Below are 21,623 nucleotides of genomic sequence, written 5' to 3'. Positions count from 1 at the left end.
ATCTTCAATCAAATACATTGACAAGCAAAAGGTATAGAGACCAATGCAACAAACACCTGGGCTCCTACCGCCCAGCTTAGGAAAGAAAGCAGCGTTCAGTTAATTCTGCTATGTGGCCCTCCCTCAACACCCGGGACGAACATCAGCCAGGGCTGATACTTATCACTCACCCTTTAACTCATGGGTTTCTTTGTAATTAAAATATCGTGAGGTAGAATACAAATATTGGTTGCCACCTATTGTGGGGATTAAATGAAACAATGGATGGGAAAGCAGCTACCACAGTACCAAGCACACTGTCGATTCTAAATATAGTTTCCTTATAACAGCTTTAAAAATAAACAAGGCCTGATGGAGCAAAACTTTATTGGACACTTACTCTATGCCACATACTGGTTAAATGTCTTACAAACACTGTATCATTCTGTACTAAGCCTCTATGTAAGGACTATGGAATGACTAAGTAAGGACTATTATTTCCCCTATTTCGTTGATGAAAGCATAACACAGTGAAATTAAGCCACACGCCAGAGACACACAAACAGGAAGCAGGCAAACAGGACTCCAAGCCGTGTGGACTGTGGAAGCTCCAGCTCTTAGCCACCATAGCCCACTCCTCCGCTACGCTTTTGATAGAGAGAACAGGAGAGGAGCTGTCTTTGCACTCGCCCAAGTTATCCCTCGGTCCCAGCTCACCCTCAGAGCTGACTTTTAAATGCGAGCAAACACAACTGATTCTTAGAATTTGCAGTAGTTAATGTCCTCTACAGTTGCCATGAACACTGAATTAATAAATGCTGAAGAACTGCTCCCGGGGGCAGATGGGGTTAGGGTCCTATGAGCCTCTGGTCACAACGTTTTCATCAATCGATCAATACACAACCTTGTTTTCTGTCTAAAGACACCTTATGTAATATGTTTTGGTGATTCATATCATTGAATTCAGGGCCAACAGCACTATAACTCATGCCTGCATGAAGCTTATCTAATGCATATATTTTCTCCATAAGGTACATCACAGCCTTCTTGTACTTAGGAGCACTAGACAGGGCTTCAGCACTACGCTTAGGGGCTATTTTAAACAGCTAAATCACCAACAAAAGGCAAAAAATGTAAAAAACACAACAAAACATGGCACTAAATAAACCATGAAAAGGACTTGTTTACAGTATGAGAACTACATCAAGAAGGCAGAGCACAGCCTTGTTCCACTCCAGCTGGGAACGCGAGCATCGGGCAACTCAACTTTCAGGGGACTCAAACGTTTTGGAGCTCTGTGCGTATCCATGAATGACCACGAAAACACCATAAGTACTCACTTTGGGGTTACAAATAAATTTTAGTGAGTAGGCAAATTTGCAAATATGGACTTTGTGAATAATGAGGGTCAACTGTAAGTATATATGTACATACACTATTATCAAACTCTGGGTTAATTTTGTGACATCTCTCTAGGGTTGACAAAGTATTTGTTAAGAACTTATTAAGTGCCTAATGATTATGTCTGAGTTTTCAAATTTGAAACTTTGAAAAGTCTGTTGTATCGTGTCTATTTCCCATCCTGGATTAAGATCTCTGATGTGGCAGATAATGAGTATTATTTGGCTTATGATAGGGCCTCCATACATTTTATGTTAAATAGGCAAAACGACAGGTATACCCTTGGCCCCTGCACTCTATGTTTCTGATCAAACTTAGCAATATGGGGAAAGAAAGGAGGACAGAGGGGCGAATAAATTTTTCTGATATAACTCATCTTTCCCAAACATTTCAATATCCAGTCACCCATTCATCAAATTTCATTAAACACATACTAAGCATTATACTATCAACATAGAATAAACTATGCCCATCTCTTTTGGTTTCCTCAGTCCTTTAATTAAAATAGAGCAAAACAAAGCACCCTAAACCAGTGGTTCTCAACAAGGAGTGATTTCTCCCCTTAAGGGACATTTGGAACTGTCCAGACATTTTTGGTTGTCACAGTTGAGGAGCTGTTGGTGGCCTCTAGTGATGATGCTAAATATCCTACAATGTACAGGACAGCAACCCCACCACCCGCCCCCCCACCACCGAAGACAACACTAGTGAGGTTGAGAAAACCTGCTCTAAACCACAATTTTTCTCCTCTGGGGAAAAGTCACTATCATAGAAAAAAATAAAAATAGGAGGGAAAAATTCTAGAATAGTGCAGTCCAATAGAACTTCCTGTGAGGATGGAAATGTTCTAAACCTGTGCTGTCCAATACAGCAGCTACCAGCCACACGTGGCTGTTGAGCACTTCAAATGTAGCTAGTATGATGGAGGAACTGGATTTTTCATTTTAATTTTAAATAGCCACATGGGCTAGTGGCTACCATACTGAATAGGCAGTTCTAGAATAAAGCTCATTAGAGAAAATTAATAAATAAATGCAAGGTATGAAACTCAGTTGGAACCTGGGTGGAAAAACTAGCTATCAATGGCAACTTGAGGACAACAAATGCATATGGACTAGTATTAGACAATATTAGAGAATTGCTGTTAATTTTCTTTGGTGTGATAACTGTTTGTAATCCTTATCTTTAGGACATGCAGAACTATTAGAGGGTAAAATGTCATGCTGTCTCCTGCCCTGCAAATGGTTCAGCATGTATGACGTTAGAGGAAACTGAGGAGACATGACAACTAAATTCAACGTGGAATTCCGGATTGGACGCTGGGACAGATAAAGGTCATTAGTGAAATCTGATTAAAGTCTGTAGTTTAGTTAATAGGATTGTACCCATGCTAATTTCCCAGTTTTAATAATTAAACTACAATTATTATAAGATGTTAACAATAGAGGAAGCTGAGTAAAGGCTATACAGGATGTCTCTGGACTATTTTTGCAACTCTTCTGCAAGCCTAAAATTCTCTCAAAATAAAAAAGTTAAAAAAAATTATCCTGGGGCAGGCCTGGTGGTGCAGTGGTTAAGTGTGCACGTTCCACTTCAGTGGCCCAGGGTTCACCAGTTCCGAACCCAGGTGCAGACATGACACCGATTGGCAAGCCATGCTGTGGTAGGTGCCCCACATATAAAAAAGTAGAGGAAGATGGGCATGGATGTCAGCTCAGGAAAGTCTTCCTCAGAAAAAAGAGGAGGATTGGCAGCAGTTAGTTCAGGGCTAATCTTCCTCAAAAAAAAAAAATTTATCCTCAGAACTATAAGAAGTTCACAGGAAAAGTCCAAAATTGTTCACACAGTTGATAAGGCCTCTATAATCTGTGCTCGACCCACCTCTGCTGCATGTTTTCCCCCTCATTCTCACCCTCCAGTCACACAGGACTTCTCTGCAATAGCTTCAGGCCCTTTGCACACGGAGACACCCTACACACAGTCTTCTGGGGACAATCACTTCCTTATGAAACCTCTCACTGCCAGCCCCCTAAGCCCAGATTAAGCTCCCTTGCTGTAAATCCCACAGCACTCTTGACCTTCTCTTTCGTTGCGTGCATCACCCTTGTTATTTACTTGGCTGATCGCTATATCTTCCTGTAGGCAAGCTCCGTGAGGCAAGGACCATGCTTGCATCAACAGTACAGGCTCACATTCCCATATCTGAACATACTTAGTTTAGTGCCTGAAAAGTTGGTGGAATCATAGTCACGCATCCCTAGTGTCTGACTCATCCACTGAATATATACTGAGGCACCAGGATACAGTAGTTAACCAAACAGACACGGTCCCTGCTAGACCAGCCAGGAAGATGACTCATTTAAAGAAAATCAGCTGTAACTGTGAGGCATGGCAGACATTATCATTCAACACATTATCATTCAAGCCCAGATAGACTTCTGCTTTCAATTTTATTTCTTAAAGTCAAGCTCCTTCAAGTCGTTTTCCTTCCAAGATTGCCTATCAAAGCCCAAGGGAAGCCTTTCCAGCAAAGTTTCTCTTCCCAGCCTTCTGCAGGCCAGACCTATGAATAGCCTCACAACAGAGCAAGTGATTTCTAGTCTCAAGCGAGCAACTTGCATTTCTGACTGGAGGAGCCTGATTTTCTAGGCCTCAGCTGGCCCAGGAATGATCCCCTCAGGCCACTTCCTCAAACTCTCTCAGAGGAGTGTGGCTAGCTCCTTGGTAAGCCATTCAGTCATTCCACAAATATCTTCTGAGGACCAACTCTGTGCCAGGCACTCTTATCGGAACTGGGGATAAAACAATGAATAAAACAGACAGCATATCTGTCCTCATAGAACTTAGAATCTAGCGAAGGAGACAGACAATAACAAGAAAAATCAGTAAAATCTAAAAGAGTATTTTAAGAAGATAACTGCTAGAATAAAAAATAAGAAGGAGGAGTAATTTAAAGCATGCACATGTATGTTTATGGCCAGGAGTGTGACAAGGTGAACATTTTCAATAGGGCAGCCAGCATAAACCTTTTGACTTTCGACATCCATGGGGATGTCTTGGAGTGGGGGTGGGGAGGGCATTCCAGGGAGAGAAAACCACAGGTGCAAATCCTTAAGTGAGGAGTGAGCCTGCCACCTCCAAGGACCAGTGGGGAGGCCATGTGGCTGGAGCTGAGCTCTCCATGGGGAGAGAACTAGGAAATAAGACTCTGAGAGGTAACAGGCCAGTCACATAGCCTTGTAGGTGACCATACCTCTTCACGAAGCTCTTATAATAACCTCTCATCAAAGGCATGTCTCACAAAAACAACGCACCACCCAACTTTGTCATTCTTGCCCCCTCCCCACCCTCCGTCAACGCATAATAAGCAGGCAATCCATTATCCATACTTACTAGGTTCTATTGGAGTTCCACAGCCAGCACAGAAAAAATTCTGGGCTGCTACCACAAGATTCCTCCTGAGTGCAGAAAATGATAACAGTTACATTTCAGAAAACGCCAATGGAGCATTTTTCACTGATTGGAACAGAAATAACATCACAATACTCTTCTCAGCTTGAGGCCTTAATTTTGTCATATTTCATTTGGGAAACAAGTAGAATTATTCAACAGAGTTTTCTAGCTGAAATCTCTGGGGCTTTTAAAAGCCCCTGCTCCCACCAAAGCAGAAGTCAGTATCACAAGTAACTATTCCACCAAGGGGCTTCTCACTGAACCTACACGGGATTCTCTCTCCAGAAAGAACTAGAGACACGTAATGCCTGGGAGAAAGTTCAGGGAGACGAGACATCAGAAGCACTTGGGTAGTTCACAAACGGATCCAAAGAAATTCACATGAATAGGAGGCACTGTAAGGCAAAGCCATCAATCATTTCTGGTGAGAGATAGTCTACTGAATTGTTTTCTTTTGAACTGTTGGTGCCACAATCTCACATGTGATTTGGAAATATGGAGAAAGTTGTACAACTTTATTAGAGTTCAGGGTCAGCAACAATGGCCAAGGTAAACATATGCAGAATCCCTGCCCACATGCCTGAAAGAGGCCCTGGGGAATGCTAGAGAAAAGATATCCCACGCTAAGGAAAGCGAGCTCTCACGAGGCCTGGAGAGGGAGTGCTTCTGCCCAAGCAGCCCCGGAGACCTTCTCCGCATTCTCTCCAAAGAAAAAGATAAAAGACAGACAGAGTCTATAAGGCACCTCCATGGGGCCCAGGCAACAGCTCTCGCCAGTCGCTTTGTAACTCTGCAGTTTGCCTACCGAATTAAATATAAACCAAGAGGAACGGAAAAATTGTAGTTTGTTAAAGTGTCCTTTGTCTATAATGCCACACACTCTCAGAACAAATAAATTAAATGACTACTTTAAACATACGTGTGTGTGTGTATAAAATAGATGGGTTTATTTTTCTTTTTTTGCATCATCTTAGCAGTTTTGTCTTTTAGGATTTTTTTACTTCTTAGAGAACAAAGGTATTTTTATTGGCAATTTCTTACATTTATTAACTACAGGAGCTCTGCTCAAGATTAAATTTTCTTTCTTAAAAAATGTATTCATTGATTCTTACTTCACACTGTACTGGAAAAAGGAGTAGTCTAATCTTTTAAAATTATTATATATCAGGGCTGGCCCCGTGGCCGAGTGGTTAAGTTTGCGCACTCCGCTGCAGGTGGCCCAGTGTTTCATTGGTTCAAATCCTGGGCGCAGACATGGCACTGCTCATCAAACCATGCTGAGGCAGCGTCCCACATGCCACAACTAGAGGGACCCACAACGAAGAATATACAACTATGTACTGGGGAGCTTTGGGGAGAGAAAGGAAAAAAAATATTATTGTATATAATTTTTAAGGTTCAATATTAACACAAAAAATCTCCTTTAACCTTATTTACTTTTCAATTGCTATGTAACGTTCATAATTAAGGACGCAGAGTAAAATTCTCAGCTTGTCACATCTTACAGGGCCCCTAAAAGCTCACGATAAACATGGTGCCAAGAAAGCTAACAGAAAAATATGCCCAACTTTCCTTTTCCTAAAATAAATTTTCCCTTGGTCCTCAGTGTATTATTTTTTTCCTTCACCTACTTCCACAGAGGGTCAGGTAGGATCCATTGCAACTGGTTTTAACCAGACTGGAGGCCCAAGCAGCAACCCAGACTTACTTGAGTGGAGGATGGACGTTAAAGATGATTTGAAATCTAGGGGGTGCCCAATCTTCAGTCCCTCTGATCCTCGACTTAAATGTAATTTCCTGCACGACATCCATGCTGGATTCAAAGTCTTTTCGGACACGCTCTTCATTTACAACCTGCACGACAGAGAAGAGCATTTAGGAACAACTTAAACAAGCAGATTTCAAGAACTGAAATAAAAAGATCATTCGAAAGTGTTTCCAACATTAAAATTTACCATGAAAAATTAAAACTGCTTTCAACTGAACCAAAGGACATGGCACGAACTCTTCATGTATCAAAAGCATCTGCAGAAGAATTGCTGAAAATGCCACCCAGCTGAGAGCACTTCCCTTAGTATTTTCAGTTAGTTTATTTGTTTCCAGACTTCAAACCACCGTAAGTAGGTCATTGTGACCTGGAATGCTTTTATGCAGAGCAGAAGCCTTACCCTCCTTGGTCAACAAGCTGAGAGATGCTGCCAATCAGAATGCCCTGTTGTTGTCAGAGTGCCCCAGAGACAGCTCTGCTAAGGCCATTCCCTTGCTTATAACGTTCAGTGGCTCCCCTCTGAACCATTACACTCCCCGTTAGCATTTAAAATCCAAACTCCTCAAATTAACATTCTCTGTTCTCCACAATTTAGCCACCATCATTCAAGCCTTATTTCCCAGGAAGATCAACCACCACACACGTATACACACAAACACGTTATCCAACCACACCAAACCACTCTGATCAATAAACACACCATTCACCTCCGTGTCACTTATGTTCCAGCTGCTCTTTGCCAAGAACGCCCTTCCACGTGTTTCTACCTGCTACAGTTCTGCCTGGCCTCATACTTAGTTCAAGTTCTCAGATCTCCAGTGAGCCTCCCAAGTTCCCCTAATAAATTAAACGCTGCCTCCCCTGCACTTCCACAGTGCTTTTTTCCTACCCCTATTTTAGCCTTTGCCACAAAGTTCTCTACCCTCCAGTCCACATGCTGTCTGAGGGCAGAGTGTTCTATAAGGGACCCAGCCCGAACTTTCAAATTAGGCAGCCGGGGCATGACTCCTGCTCTACCAGTGGCCAGCCCTGCTGAAGGTCTGTGACTAACACTTTAAAATAAACATAACAATAGCATGTCCCTAACAGTGCTTATGAGGGCTGAAAGGTGAATTGCTAAACACAGTCCTTGGTACATAATAAGCACTCAATAAATGTCCTTTTTGTCTGTCAGAGTCTCCCCCAACACTCAGTAACCTTACAAGGAAACACACAAATGTCTGATACGAACAGTAGGCCAAATGAGCATTTAGGGACTTCCAATTCAGGGCCAACTTATTTTACTTACTATTGAGCCAGCTGCATCCAGGGAACCTGCCAGCTGATAATTAACTCCTGACACCATCCAGCACTTCCGGAATACTTGGTACAACTCTTTGGCTATTAGCTCAGCAGAATTGAAGTCTGGCTCATAAACAACACTGAAATGTAAGAGATGCAAACAATGGAAAACTGTCTTGATGAGGAGTGTGTTAAGGGTCTTCATGTTTCCCACTCCAAAAACTCAGAAGAGGCGTCATAAAGGAGACCACACATCAACCACCCACCGGCCATCTACTCAACCCAATTCCTCCACACTCAACGCAGCAGCTCTTTTTTTCTAAAGTAATTTTTTTTTGAGTTCATAATAGTTTACATCATTGTGAAATTCAGTTGTACATTATTTCTTGTCTGTCCCCACATACATGCCCCTCTTCACCCCCTGTGCTCACTTCCCACCCCCCTTCCCCGGGTAACCACCGAACTGTTTCCTTTGTCCATGTGTTTGTCTATATTCCACATATGCGTGAAGTCACATGGTGTTTCTCCTTCTCTGTCTGGCTTATTTCACTTAGCGTAATACCCTCCAGGTCCATCCGTGTTGTTGAGAATGGGACGATTTTGTCTTTTTTTCTGGCTGAGTAGTATTCCATTGTATATACATACTCAACACAGCAGCTTTTATTTACTGAGGGTACCAAGACTTGCAGGTGTGGAGCAAAGAGCACTAGGCTTTGAGTCAGAGGACCTATGTCCAAGGCCTACCTCTGCTACTTAACAGCGTTGTGTCCTGAGGCACATTCTGTCTGAGCCTTAGTTTCCACATCTATAAAATGGGGTTTAAAAAACCTCCCGGACTATCCATGAGGATTAAATAAGAATGTCCACAAAGGTCTTTTAAACACTGTAGGAACTTTAGTGTGATTGTTTCATTTCTAAGTGGTCATCGCTGTCATTGGAAGTGACTGAACTTGGCCTGGATGTCAGAGGCCTGGGGTTCACAGCGCCTCAGAGGGGATGGCCCAGGGGTCTACACGCAGGTGGACACGGAAGAGAGATACCTCTTAGGGGAGTTGCAGGAACATCTGCAGTTTTCTGTGGTATTGCTAACCTCTCCAAGTTCTGGGGGAAAACAAAAGAAAGAGTAGTGAGGTCTTTCAGTCTGTGTCACTTCATCATAGTCAGTTTTATAAGAACACAAAAACAGCTCCTGCCCCTCAGAAAGAACCAATTATTCATCATCTCCATACTTCAGGTTCTTTGGGGTTTCTATTATGAGACAACAGCTAATGACCAAAGATGGTATTTCAAGATATACTCATCTGAAATTTCACCAAATATAATTGAGAGGCCACACAGATATCAGACTGTAATGAGTATCTGCGTTTGCATTCAGTTCTACAAGTGAGATAAGAGACTAACTATCAAGACATTTCAAACACGAAAAACATTTTTTTATACCACGGACATAATGGGATCTTGGGAGAAGTTTCTTTGAATGCTACGATAATGTGGTACTGTGTGGGATGCATGTCAATATGTGTATGTGTGTGGGCAGGAGGGAGGGCCCCAGTCACAGGCTCCGAGTGTCCAAATCTTACCCAAAATAACAAATTCATCAAAGTCACAGTCGCAGACCTCTTTTATCCCTTCACAGTAAGTAGGCGTTTCAACCACGGGGCTGACCGGCAACACAGCACAACCTAGAAAAAGAAAGGAAGGAGGTTTCACAAACACGAAGGAAAAGAAAACCAGCACGACCTGCAACATTCAACTAAATAGAAATTGGGGAATGAAAACAGCAGAGTTAATTAAAAGAATTAAGTTAAAAAAGAAGTTAAATTAAAAGAATTTAAAAATCCAGCTTCAAGAATTAAAAAACTCAGGGAGCCGTTTTTGTGCTGTTCTTGCATTCGCCATGGTCAAGAGAAACAGACTGACAAATATACGGGAGTTCATAAGAGTAATCTGCCTACTTTCGTGTGTGTTTGAAAATTTCCATAACACAAAGTTTGAAAACGTGAAAGAAGGGAAAAAACAATCAGTTTCACAGTGAGGCAAACAATACAGGCGACATAAACTTTGTACTGGATGGAATAGTGTCCCCCCAAAATTCACCTCCACCCAGAACCTGTGAATGTGACCATATTTGGATATAGGGTCTTTGTAGAGGTAATCAGGTTAAGCCGAGGTCATACTGGATTAGGGTGGACCTTAAATCCAACATGACCGGGATTATAAAAAGAGGGAAATTTGGACACAGACACAGAGACTCAGAAAGAACGCCACGTGAAGATGGAGGCAGATGTTGGAGTGATGCAGCTACAAGCCAAAGAACACCAGGATCACCAGGAACCATCAGAAGCCATGTGAGAGGCATGGAACAGATTCTCCCTCGGAGCCAACACAAGGAACTAACCCTTCCAACAACTGCACGTCTGACTTCTGGCCTCCACAACTGTGACAGGATAAATCTCGGTTGTTTTAAGCCCCACAGTTCGCGGTATTCTGTTACAGCAGCCCTAAGAAACTATTACAAATACGTTCATGCTTTTCTATTCCTAATACCAGCCTGGAGAATTATCCTAAGAATGTCGTTAAAAAGAAAAAAAAGTGAAAGAAGAAAGTTTTGATGGCAAAGGAGTTATTTGCACTCCACTGAAAATATTAAAATATTGAAAGCTACCTAAATGCCAAATAATAAGAAACTGATTTTGCAAATCACACTATTAACTCAAGAAATATAGTCTCTGCACAGGGATGGTTCAACATCCGCAAATCAATTATCGTGATACACCACATCAACAAACTGAGGAATAAAAACCACATGATCATCTCAATAGATGCAGAGAAGGCATTTGACAAGATCCAACAGCCATTTATGATAAAAACTCTGAACAAAATGGGCATAGAAGGAAACTACCTCAACATAATAAAGGCCATATACGACAAACCCATAGCCAACATCATACTCAATGGGCAAAAACTGAACACCATCCTCCTGAAAACAGGAACGAGACAAGGATGCCCTCTATCATCACTCTTATTTAACATAGTATTGGAGGTCCTGGCCAGAGCAATCAGGCAAGAAAAAGGAATAAAAGGAATCCAAATAGGGAGGGAAGAAGTGAAACTCTCGCTGTTTGCAGACAACATGATCTTATATATAGAAAACCCCAAAGAATCCATTGGAAAACTGTTAGAAGTAATCAACAACTACAGCAAAGTTGCAGGGTATAAAATCAATTTGCATAAATCAGTAGCATTTCTATACTCCAGTAATGAACCAACAGAAAAAGAACTCAAGAATACAATACCATTCACAATCGCAACAAAAAGAATAAAATACCTTGGGGTAAATTTAACTAAGGAAGTGAAGGACCTATATAATGAAAATTACAAGGCCTTTCTGAGAGAATTGGATGACGACATAAGGAGATGGAAAGACATTCCATGTACATGGATTGGAAGAATAAACATAGTTAAAATGTCCATTCTACCTAAAGCAATCTACAGATTCAACGCCATCCCAATCAGAATCCCAAGGACATTCTTTACAGAATTAGAACAAAGAATCCTAAAATTCATATGGGGCAACAAAAGACCCCGAATTTCTAAAGCAATCCTGAGAAAAAAGAACAAAACAGGAGGCATCACAATCCCTGACTTCAAAACATACTACAAAGCTACAGTAATCAAAACAGCACGGTACTGGTACAAAAACAGGTGCACAGATCAATGGAACAGAAGTGAAAGCCCAGAAATAAAACCACACATCTATGGACAGCTTATCTTTGACAAAGGAGCTGAGGGCATACAATGGAGAAAAGAAAGTCTTTTCAACAAATGGTGCTGGGAAAACTGGAAAGCCACATGTAAAAGAATGAAAATTGACCATTCTTTTTCACCATTCACCAAAACAAACTCAAAATGGATCAAAGACCTAAAGGTGAGACCTGAAACCATAAGGCTTCTGGAAGAAAACGTAGGCAGTACACTCTTTGACATCAGTATTAAAAGGATCTTTTCGGACACCATGCCTTCTCAGAGAAGGGAAACAATAGAAAGAATAAACAAATGGGACTTCATCAGATTAAAGAGCTTCTTCAAGGCAAAGGAAAACAGGATTGAAACAAAACAACAACCCACTAACTGGGAAAAAATATTTGCAAGTCATATATCTGACAAAGGCTTAATATCCATAATATATAAAGAACTCTTGCAACTCAACAACAAAACATCAAACAACCCAATCAAAAAATGGGCTGGAGACATGAACAGACATTTCTCCAAAGAAGATATACGGATGGCCAATAGGCACATGAAAAAATGCTCATCATCGCTGATCATCAGGGAAATGCAAATCAAAACTACACTAAGATATCACCTTACACCCGTTAGAATGACAAAAATATCTAAAACTAATAGCAACAAATGTTGGAGAGGTTGCGGAGAAAAAGGAACCCTCATACACTGCTGGTGGGAATGCAAACTGGTGCAGCCACTATGGAAAACAGTATGGAGATTCCTCAAAAAATTAAAAATAGAACTACCATACGATCCAGCCATCCCACTACTGGGTATTTATCCAAAGAGCTTGAAGTCAGCAATCCCAAAAGTCCTATGTACCCCAATGTTTATTGCAGCATTGTTTACAATAGCCAAGACATGGAAGCAACCTAAGTGTCCAGCAACAGACGAATGGATAAAGAAGATGTGGTACATATATACAATGGAATACTACTCAGCTGCAAAACAGAACAAAATCATTCCATTTGCAATAACATGGATGGACCTTGAGAGAATTATGTTAAGTGAAATAAGCCAGCAAGAGAAGGATAATCTGTGTATGACTCCACTCATATGAGGAATTTAAAATTATGGACTAAGAACAGTTTAGTGGATACCAGGGGAAAGGTGGGGTGGGGGGTGGGCACAAAGGGTGAAGTGGTGCACCTACAACACGACTGACAAACATTAATGTACAACTGAAATTTCACAAGATTGTAACCTATCGATAACTCAATAAAAAAAAAAGAAATATAGTCTCTGAAAAACGTAAAAACTGCAGCAACTTGGAAAACTGGACATGAAATACTGTTAATATAATATAATCATATTATTAATGCAATTACATTAATCTGAGTCTACAATTACTATGGAACTGTGTTCATTTGATTAAACATAGGAAAGAAACACAGAGAAATGAATACAGTCGTGTCACTTGACGGGGATACATTCTGAGAAATGCGTTGTTAGGTGATTTCATTGTTGTCCGAACATCACACAGTAATGGACTTACACAAACCTAGATGGTATAGCCTATTGCACACTGAGGCTATAAATGTTACTAATCTTATGGGAGCACCATTGAATACGCAGTCCACCATTGACCTCCCTGTCATTACGTGGCTCATGACTATGACTGTACAATTTAGGGGAATATTCTAGCCCATAGGTTACACAGGGGTTAGCCTCCTAGCCGGGGTTTAAAACCACATTGCTCCATCCTTAGCTGGCTGACTGCAGACAATCAACTTCTCAGCTTCTGTTTCCTCTTTAGAAAATTTGGGCAATACCACCCATCTTTGTGTTTCTCACACTCTTTTGACCATATATACAGTAACATACAATTTACGTTGTGACTTAGTACAAACACAAAAGTATATTTAACTGGAAAAAACGTTTCAGGAAGCATTGCTCGCCCTAAGTGAGCATGTCTGCTGATACCTTCTATTCCTTTTTTTTTTTTAATTTAAATGCTCTCATGACCAACCTGCAACATGAAGAATGCTCACCCACCTCATTGAGTCCATCTATCAACATAAATGTCACAAGAGACATACTTAATAAGAGATAAATATTTCTATTTGGGTGGTATAAATATTTTAAAATTTCATTTAACATTCATATTTTTTAAAAATTTCAGCTAACCATCAGTTTCTACTCAACCATTCAACAAACGTTTATAAAATACCTCTTTGGGGCAAGGTACCACGTTAAAGTGCAAATACAAATAGGACAAATTCTCACCCACGGAAGAGTTTAAAATCTCATGAGGAACTGAGATACTGACACACTTAACCACAAGAAAACACAGTTGCATGTCATGGACCTTAAGAAGTTCAGAGGCCGGGCTCCATATTGCACAACTCCAGCGGGAGCCACGCACATAGACAATTACAGAGCATTCTGGAGCACAACTTAGGTTTCCTTCCACATGAATGGTTCCTCTGCCCTGTGATACGAATCAGGGAGCAGGTTACGGTGCCAGTGGCAGGAGATTGCTTTTGAAGAATGGGAAGGACAAAGGAACTAACGTGCAGTTCTTGGGGAAACAGCATGCAGGGGAGCCCAGGCGAAGCAAAGGGAGGAGGCAGCAGCTCATGAGAAATGTCTGCCAGCAAGCATAACAGGAGAGTCTAACTCAAGTCCACAGTACAACACAGGGAAATGGCAAGAGACGTCTGTTGGAAAGGCAGGGAGAAGCTGGATCCTACAGGATAAACATCCCAGGATAAAATGAGGAACAAATACAGAAGGCCATTCTACAGGACTAGAAGTTGTGTTCTAGGAAGACAGATGTGTGTGGGATCAACAAGGGGAAGAGGGTGAAAGTAAAGAGAAAATTGACAACAACAAAGATGTACTGAGGACCTAAATGCGGCTCTTACAGAGTGATTCGCCAGACGGCTGCTGTGGTGGTCCAGGGAAAAGGCAGGAATGAAGAACAGATGGAGAGGATGTTGCTATTAGCGAGAAGTCAGCACTGATTCATTCACTAACTAGAAACAGAACAGGGGCACGAGGCACAAGGAAGAGGAAAGACCACAACAGAGTGGGGTGGACCGAAATAGGAATCACTTCCTTTCCACCCACATGTCTCTTCTCCCTACTGTGGCCTCAGAGGGTATGATGGTCCACATCACATCCCCTCACTTCTGTGGCCGTAGCTGGCTGGCTGACCAGTTGTGGACAACCAATCAAAGCAGACCCAATCAGGTGGCCTGCCCTGGGAATCTTGGGGTCCTGCAAGGGTGGTAAGGCCCTGGCTGAGCAGTCAGGGAGACTGCAGATCTGAAACCAGATGCTAGGGGGTGCAGAAAAGGGAGAATGAAGCAATTGCACAAAGACAAGTGAAGAGAGGCCACAAAGCTCCAGAAAAGGCAGACGCCACAGCTGCCTCTATATTGGTCATTCTGTATTTCCCACCACTGAGAATGCTCTACATCCTTTCAGAAAATCCCCGTGAATTGGAGCCAGGGGGTGCATTCAGCAACTATTTAATGCACGCCTATTTTGTCCCTGGCATTGTGCTATACATGTACCACATGGAGTAAGCTCTTCCCCTGTTACTGAAAGGTTCCTGATTAAGATGCAAGGTAAAAGAAGTTAAAAGGAAAAGCATGATAAACCTTCCCACTGAGCACAGACACTGCCCCAGAACCCTTCTCAGCTAGTGCTCTGGACACCTCTCTTTTAAGTGCATTTTCCTTCCTTCCAAAAAAAAAAACACTGATTTGGAAGACATCAACCCAGAGGGAACAATGGAAAGATATTGCAGTGAATACAATTTCCCAGGAAGTGAATACAGAAACAGAAGGATATAGGACTGAAGCAGGACTCACATTCAGGAAATGGCAGGCAAACGTCAAGCCCCAACTTCAGTTCTCAGCTTAGGTCCCCTTCCCTGCTGGACCCCAGAATGAGGATGCTGCTCCTACTCTGTGATCCACTGCATGGGGGCCCTGCCTCTGCTGGCCAAGTGACCCCACACAGCTTTCTCGACCTCTGCTCTAGCACGGAAGTGCCTGGAAGGAAGGAGTACATCTTGTTGCCTGTTGATTCCCAGTACATCACAGGCTCCTCGTTTGTAGATTGAATGAAAGAAGACTACTTGGAAAAGGAAGCAATGTATAAGAAGAGCTAGAAGAATGCCAAGTGACAGAAAACAAAGGAGGCAGGAAAACATCAGCCCAAAAGAAAAGTAGGGTGAAGTTCAAAAAATATGTATTGATTTAACATCCGAATAGAGCATGATAACCACTTCCAAGCCCAAATGGCAGAATGGGGGGGGTTATATAGGTGACTCAAGAAGTGTCAGACAAACAATTTAAAGATAGACTTGAAGATTTGACAGAGGATTGGAGAGGTATGTGGCAAACACAGCATAAAGCTTTGTCCTATTTGCCCCACTTGCCTTCATAGCCACTGTCTGAAGAAGTGGAAGACCCAGATTCCTGCTTTATGTTGGAAGAAAAGGTCACTTCAGAGTCAGCTTGATCATCCCCAAGTAACCCACTGGCTTCTTCTATCCTCCAGTGCTCTGTGTTCTGTTGACTCAGGATGTCACACTTCATCTTTTCCATTGCTGATATAATCATATCTGCAACGTAAAAGTGGGCATTTTCCTGTAGAAAAAAAATTATCAGCTAAATACTTGCAAGAATAATCAAAGTTTTTTCATTGAAGGTAAATTAGATTGAAAAATCAAGAATCTATACTTAAATGGAGTTAATGCATAGAAATAAAAATGTTCATTTAACCGAGTTATTATAGGTCATTACTGGAAGTATAGCCCACATCTTCCAGAGACATTAGATTCAGCCTACTGTAACCAACAGACAACCCAAGTTGAATTTCTTGTGATATAAAACCCCAGGTTGGTGCTGGCCCAAAGGGAGACATCATTCCTCAGTCATGATAAACCTTCCCACTGGGCACAGACATTGCCTCAGAACCCTTCTCAGCTAGTGCTCCCGGCAGCCTCTGCCAACCAAATGCTGAAATGAAACCTATTTGCCATGCCTCAGCAAGTGGAGCTGACAGACTGAAATCAGAACAGCACTCTCTAAGTGGTTAACAGTCTCTGCGGTTTTAAAAGAAAAAACGAGAAAATCTGTTCACCTTTTCTACATCGACAGGGAGCACAAAGGCGTCTGGTGAGAAGGAATTCAAAGAAGTGCTTCTTCCACTGGCTTGAACAGCACCTGCCAATACAGCAAGTTATTAAAAATGGCGAAAAAGAAGTTCCAAGATTATCTAAGAAAACAAAACAATTCCAGGGAGTGTTTTTTTTTTTTTTTTTTTAAATAGAACAATTCTAGAACAAATTAGGATGACAGAAGAAGAAAGACCCTTCTGGTGGTGGGCCTCACAGATATTGCCTTAATGGTGGTCATTTCTCAAGATGCTGTGGGGCAACTTGGGAGGAATCCTCAAAGAAGGCATGGGAGAGCCACAGGAATGAGGAGACCAGCGAGGCAAAGAGAGTAGCAAGAGAAGAGGATGGTGGAAACTAACTGAAGGAGACAGAGGAGGGTGAGAAGGAACAGCCGAGAATCAGAGCCGTAAGAATGACAGGATCACTTCTCCAGCTCACTGCCATCGGCCCAAAACTTCCTGTTTACAGAGACAAAATCTATCTGAAAATGGTCAGTCTTGCTTCTCTAAAAATGGTCTTCCTCTAGTTAAAAACAAGAAGAAACTGCAGAGGATATATTCAGCTGACTCATCCATTCTGCATCCTTAGGCCACTCCATTACTGGCAGTGAACACCAGCAAAACAAAAATGACTTCTGTCATGTGATCTCTTATTGCAGCATCTAAGGCAATGTTTCTGTGAGAGCCATAAGAGCTGAGTTGTCCCAACCTGCTAAATTAGAACAACATGCTATAGACGTCTCGAGGATTATACACCTCTCAGGGTGACAAACAGCTGCAAGCAGAATCACTCAATCCTCGCCTCATCTTCAGGGGAGCAGCTGTTGTGTGGAAAACGCTGCACCTCTCGGCTTCAGAAGCCACCTGGGGTGGGCAAACTTTTTCTGAAAAGGACTAGGTAGTAAATATTGTCGTATCTGAGGGCCATACAGTATCTGTTGCAACTACTCAGTTCTGCCACTGTAGTAAGAAAGCAGCTATAGACAAAAACAAACGCAACTTTATTTGTACAATCAGGAGGCTGGCCGGATTCGGCCGGCAGGTCATGATTTGCAGACCCTGAGTACAGAGGAGAAAGCACAGAGAAGAACCAGACCGAGGGGATTCTAGTCCCACTCCCCACGCACCAGCTGTGCCTCTGCATTAAAATTTCCTCACCCCTTAAACTAGGATAATCATCTAACAGGAGACCGAAGGAGATAAGGAATATCAAAGTGTTTTGTGGATGAGTAGAACCTGCACAAATAAAAGGGACTGTAGAATTGTTTCCTGGAGCCTCAGGAAATGCTTACAGGCTCCGCTGGTCTTTCCCCATTGGATCATCTAGAAAAGGAAAGCCCTGCTGTTGCCCGTTGAGATGCAACAGTCACAGGACAATCCCACGAGTTAGTGGCAAACGCCTGTTCTCCCCATGGCTGCCTCACACTAAAGAAAGAGAGAACCTGATCACTCAAGGTTCTTTTTTTCATCCCATGGAATGAACCCCCTTACCACATTTAAGAGATACTCTCAAAAGACTGAATGGTTTTTAAAGGTACTTAGACAAAGTTACAGGATAATTTTAAATTGTAGAACCACTTCCTGGATAATGATACAACAAATGATTTCAGGCAGGGGTACACTAGGCCCTAACGATCATCTTCTGTCACTTTATAACTTGTGGTGGTGCTGGTTTGTGGAGGAGACGACTTTCCCTTTTCTCTGAGTTCTCTGCACTCGCCTCTGTGAGACAATCTGGCGGGTGACCAGTCTCTTACATACCAACCACTAAATTGCAAGTCATTCTTTTCCTGGGAACTATCTGGGTAGGTAAGTGAAAAGACAGAAAAAAAGCCTCTAATCAGAGTGTGTCATTTTGCTCAAATCTGGTTCTTACCTCAAAATTACCTCATTGAAAGTTTGTCCAAAATCTGCTACTCTTAAGCTATGAATAATACGTTAAAGATTGTCATCATCTTCAACTTTTCAAAAGTTTCCAACAGAACAACAGACCCTATATTTTAGGAAAGGGAGCGGGCTGGTTCCTGCTAGTGACAAATAAATAAATACACACACACAGGCAGGCAGCCAGATTGAAAACTGTTCTGAAAGAAAAAACTTCATTGACTATTTGAACCAGGGTTCTACCAGAAATATAAATCCATGCAAGACGTGAATATAACCTAACGAATATTTAAAAATAAAATAAGCCTGCCACAAATTATAACAACACCCATAGCTAACTCATTGGCTCCTTAAGTGGTATTTTGCAAGGATTATCTCATTTGAGGAATTTCAGTATTTTAGGAATATGTGCATTACCTCATAGCAATGGCAGCCCTGGTTTTAATAAAAAAAGGTTTCGTATAGTCTTTGGGGTAATTGTGGTTGTTGTTTTTAAATCTTACTATTTTCTATTCACTCTGTCCAGGTAAATATAACAGGTGAGGTGAGTCTATCTCCTACGTAAGTAGTGGTGTGAAATGGAGCCCCTCGAACTGTCTGGAAACACCTTCCCCTGCCATACCGAATGGAGAGCACTTCAGAGGCTCTCCCTTGCAGACCATTTAATGAGCTGGAAGTTCCTGAAGGCACACACCAGCTCAAAGATGGCAGGTGGCACTGAGTATCAATTAAGTTGAGCTAAGATGACATTCCCCTGCAGTCTAAGGAGAAAGGAAATCTTGATTTCACCCATCATGACAGTCCAGGTGGCTGAGCCAAAGACAATATTAAATGAGCTAATGCACTGGCTTCTGGTCAAAGTGGAAACCCATGACCTTTTTTTCTCGTGAGGAAGACAGTACGGCAGCTTTAGACTAAGCCAAAGCAAGCGTGCGCACAGACAGGAATGAGGGAAGTCCCCAACTAAAGTTACCTTCATCAGCCGAAGCTGTCAGGTGGGAAGGCTTGAAAAAAGCATTGTCAGCCTCAGCATTGTCAGGACATGGGGAAGTGGCCGAAATCTTGGAGCTTGTGAACAGAGGCTTCTGAGGAGAGCGTCCTGGGAGCACTGCCCGCTCTTCCGTGGAGGTACAAGAGAAGTCACTGCTCTTTTCACCTGAGCCCCGGGCCAAGGAGCTGCCCATGGAGTCCGCGGCATCCTCAGAAAATGATGTCTCCATCATGGATTCCCCAGGGGACAACGGTGAAGGGCCCAAGGCAGAGGCAGTATCCCCCAGAAAGTGGCTCCCACTGTTCCCCACTGTTGGCACCTGGAGGGACAAATCCTGCAGCTGCTGCTGCACACACTGGGGGTTGACCCAGGCAGCTCTGGGCCTCGTGAACCTCACGTCTGATTGGCAAGGCGGGTGGTCATTGTCCAGGAGGCTGGGCGAACCATCAGCGTCGACAAAGTCATCACTGACCCCTTGCCAGCGGTCCACAGGAGAATCCTGCTGGTCCCTAGACTGTGACACCATCTTTTCACGCTCAGGGCTGGTGTAAATTCTGTTGTACGACTGGATTAGGGCCTTGAACTCACCGCGTGGCCAGCTGGAGGGCTGGAGAGCTTATCTGCAATAAGCAAGAATCATTCTAGATAAATAAGGGCTCAAGCACATTTTTAACTCCAAATTCTTTTGAGGAGCAACAAACAAAAAAATTATATAGTTTGTACTTTGCCCTACACAACACAGTAAATTCCACTTGGATTTACAACAAATAAATAAATCAGCCATAAAACTAGCAGCAAAAATAGGGGCATGATACGAGGAGAGGAAAGGGTTTTCAAAGCATAAAAATAATTGAAGATTATTTTTACATAAGGATAAAGTCATATAAGGATGCTGCTGATAAAACAAATAAAAATGTAAGACATCCATGCATTATTCCAATGAGATTAAATGTCAAACCCCAAATGGGAATACTATCTGGATGTAAAGACACATTTTCATAATTTATTATTTTTATTTAGTTTGTGTTTGTATTTCAACAAAGAAGACAGGTGGCAAGTGAAATGAGGACAACCAATAGCACTAAAAACTTTGTTTTGTATAACATATTAGCTTATCATACTGATTTATATTATAGTAGCAGTATAAATTAATGATTAGCTTATAACATCTAAGGGACACACTGTGAATCTAAATCTATCTTTAAAATGGTGCGCTCACTTTAAGCTCAGTTTTTAGCTTTAGTATATAAGGCCGTGATTAAAATTTTGAGAGCCACACAAATCAGAAGCACTCTGGTCACTGTAATTACAGGCCCCACACATGTTTCTTTCCACTGTTCTCCCACTGTCCTTCATGCTGTGAAGCTCAAAGCAACCTTCAACAGCAAAAGCAAGGGCAGTAGGGGGAAGGCCTAGAGACAGAAGCAGTCTGCTTAGGTGTGTTTAGCCTTAAGGAAAGGCGGAGTATGCTCCTCCCCAGAAGTGAGTTTGAGATTTTGGAGTCAGTTCCAGGGCTTAAAACACTACCATTGTAAGTGTAGACGGCTCCCACATTCCCAAGCACTCTCTATTCCTGACCTCCCACTGAACTCCGGGCTAGCACATCTTACTGCCTATTTCACATGTGTCCGTGGGGTACAGCAACCTGATACATTCAAAACAGATGCTCATTCCCCCACACCTGCTCCTCCCTGGTTTTCCCCATCTCCGGAACACACCTCCCAGTTGCTGAAGCCCAAAATCTAGGAGTCATCGCTGATCCTATCTTTCCCAAGCTCTCCCTCTTTAACCCATCAGCAAGTCGATACCTATAGCTACCACCCTCGTCTAAGTCACCATCTTCTCCCATCTGGACCTCCTGCCATCTTCCCAATGGTCTCCCTGCTTCCACTCTTGCATATTTAAAATCAAGAGTTATTCAGGGAGATCTTTTATAAACCTGAA

The 21,623-nt window shown here is 42.3% G+C and overlaps 1 protein-coding gene across 4 annotated transcripts in view; it reads right to left on the bottom strand.

Moving 5' to 3' along the window:
- Positions 1–21,623, bottom strand: part of RUBCNL (rubicon like autophagy enhancer) — a 40,585-nt gene that overhangs the window by 7,203 nt on the left and 11,759 nt on the right. For all 4 annotated transcript variants that reach the window (XM_014838903.3, XM_044779979.2, XM_014838904.3 and 1 more), the window contains exons 2-9: positions 19,662–20,299; positions 16,769–16,851; positions 16,062–16,272; positions 9,463–9,564; positions 8,923–8,983; positions 7,890–8,022; positions 6,542–6,687; positions 4,774–4,838 (exon numbers count right to left, since the gene is read on the bottom strand). In XM_014838903.3, coding sequence (XP_014694389.1) covers positions 4,774–4,838; positions 6,542–6,687; positions 7,890–8,022; positions 8,923–8,983; positions 9,463–9,564; positions 16,062–16,272; positions 16,769–16,851; positions 19,662–20,205 — 1,345 coding nt within the window. In that variant the 5' untranslated portion in view covers positions 20,206–20,299. The remainder of the gene's footprint in view (positions 1–4,773; positions 4,839–6,541; positions 6,688–7,889; positions 8,023–8,922; positions 8,984–9,462; positions 9,565–16,061; positions 16,273–16,768; positions 16,852–19,661; positions 20,300–21,623) is intronic.

Source organism: Equus asinus, chromosome 11 (assembly GCF_041296235.1).
Source record: "Equus asinus isolate D_3611 breed Donkey chromosome 11, EquAss-T2T_v2, whole genome shotgun sequence".
Lineage (NCBI taxonomy): Eukaryota > Metazoa > Chordata > Mammalia > Perissodactyla > Equidae > Equus > Equus asinus.
Note: the sequence above shows the minus strand (reverse complement) of the source record. Positions and strands in the feature narration are given on the sequence as shown.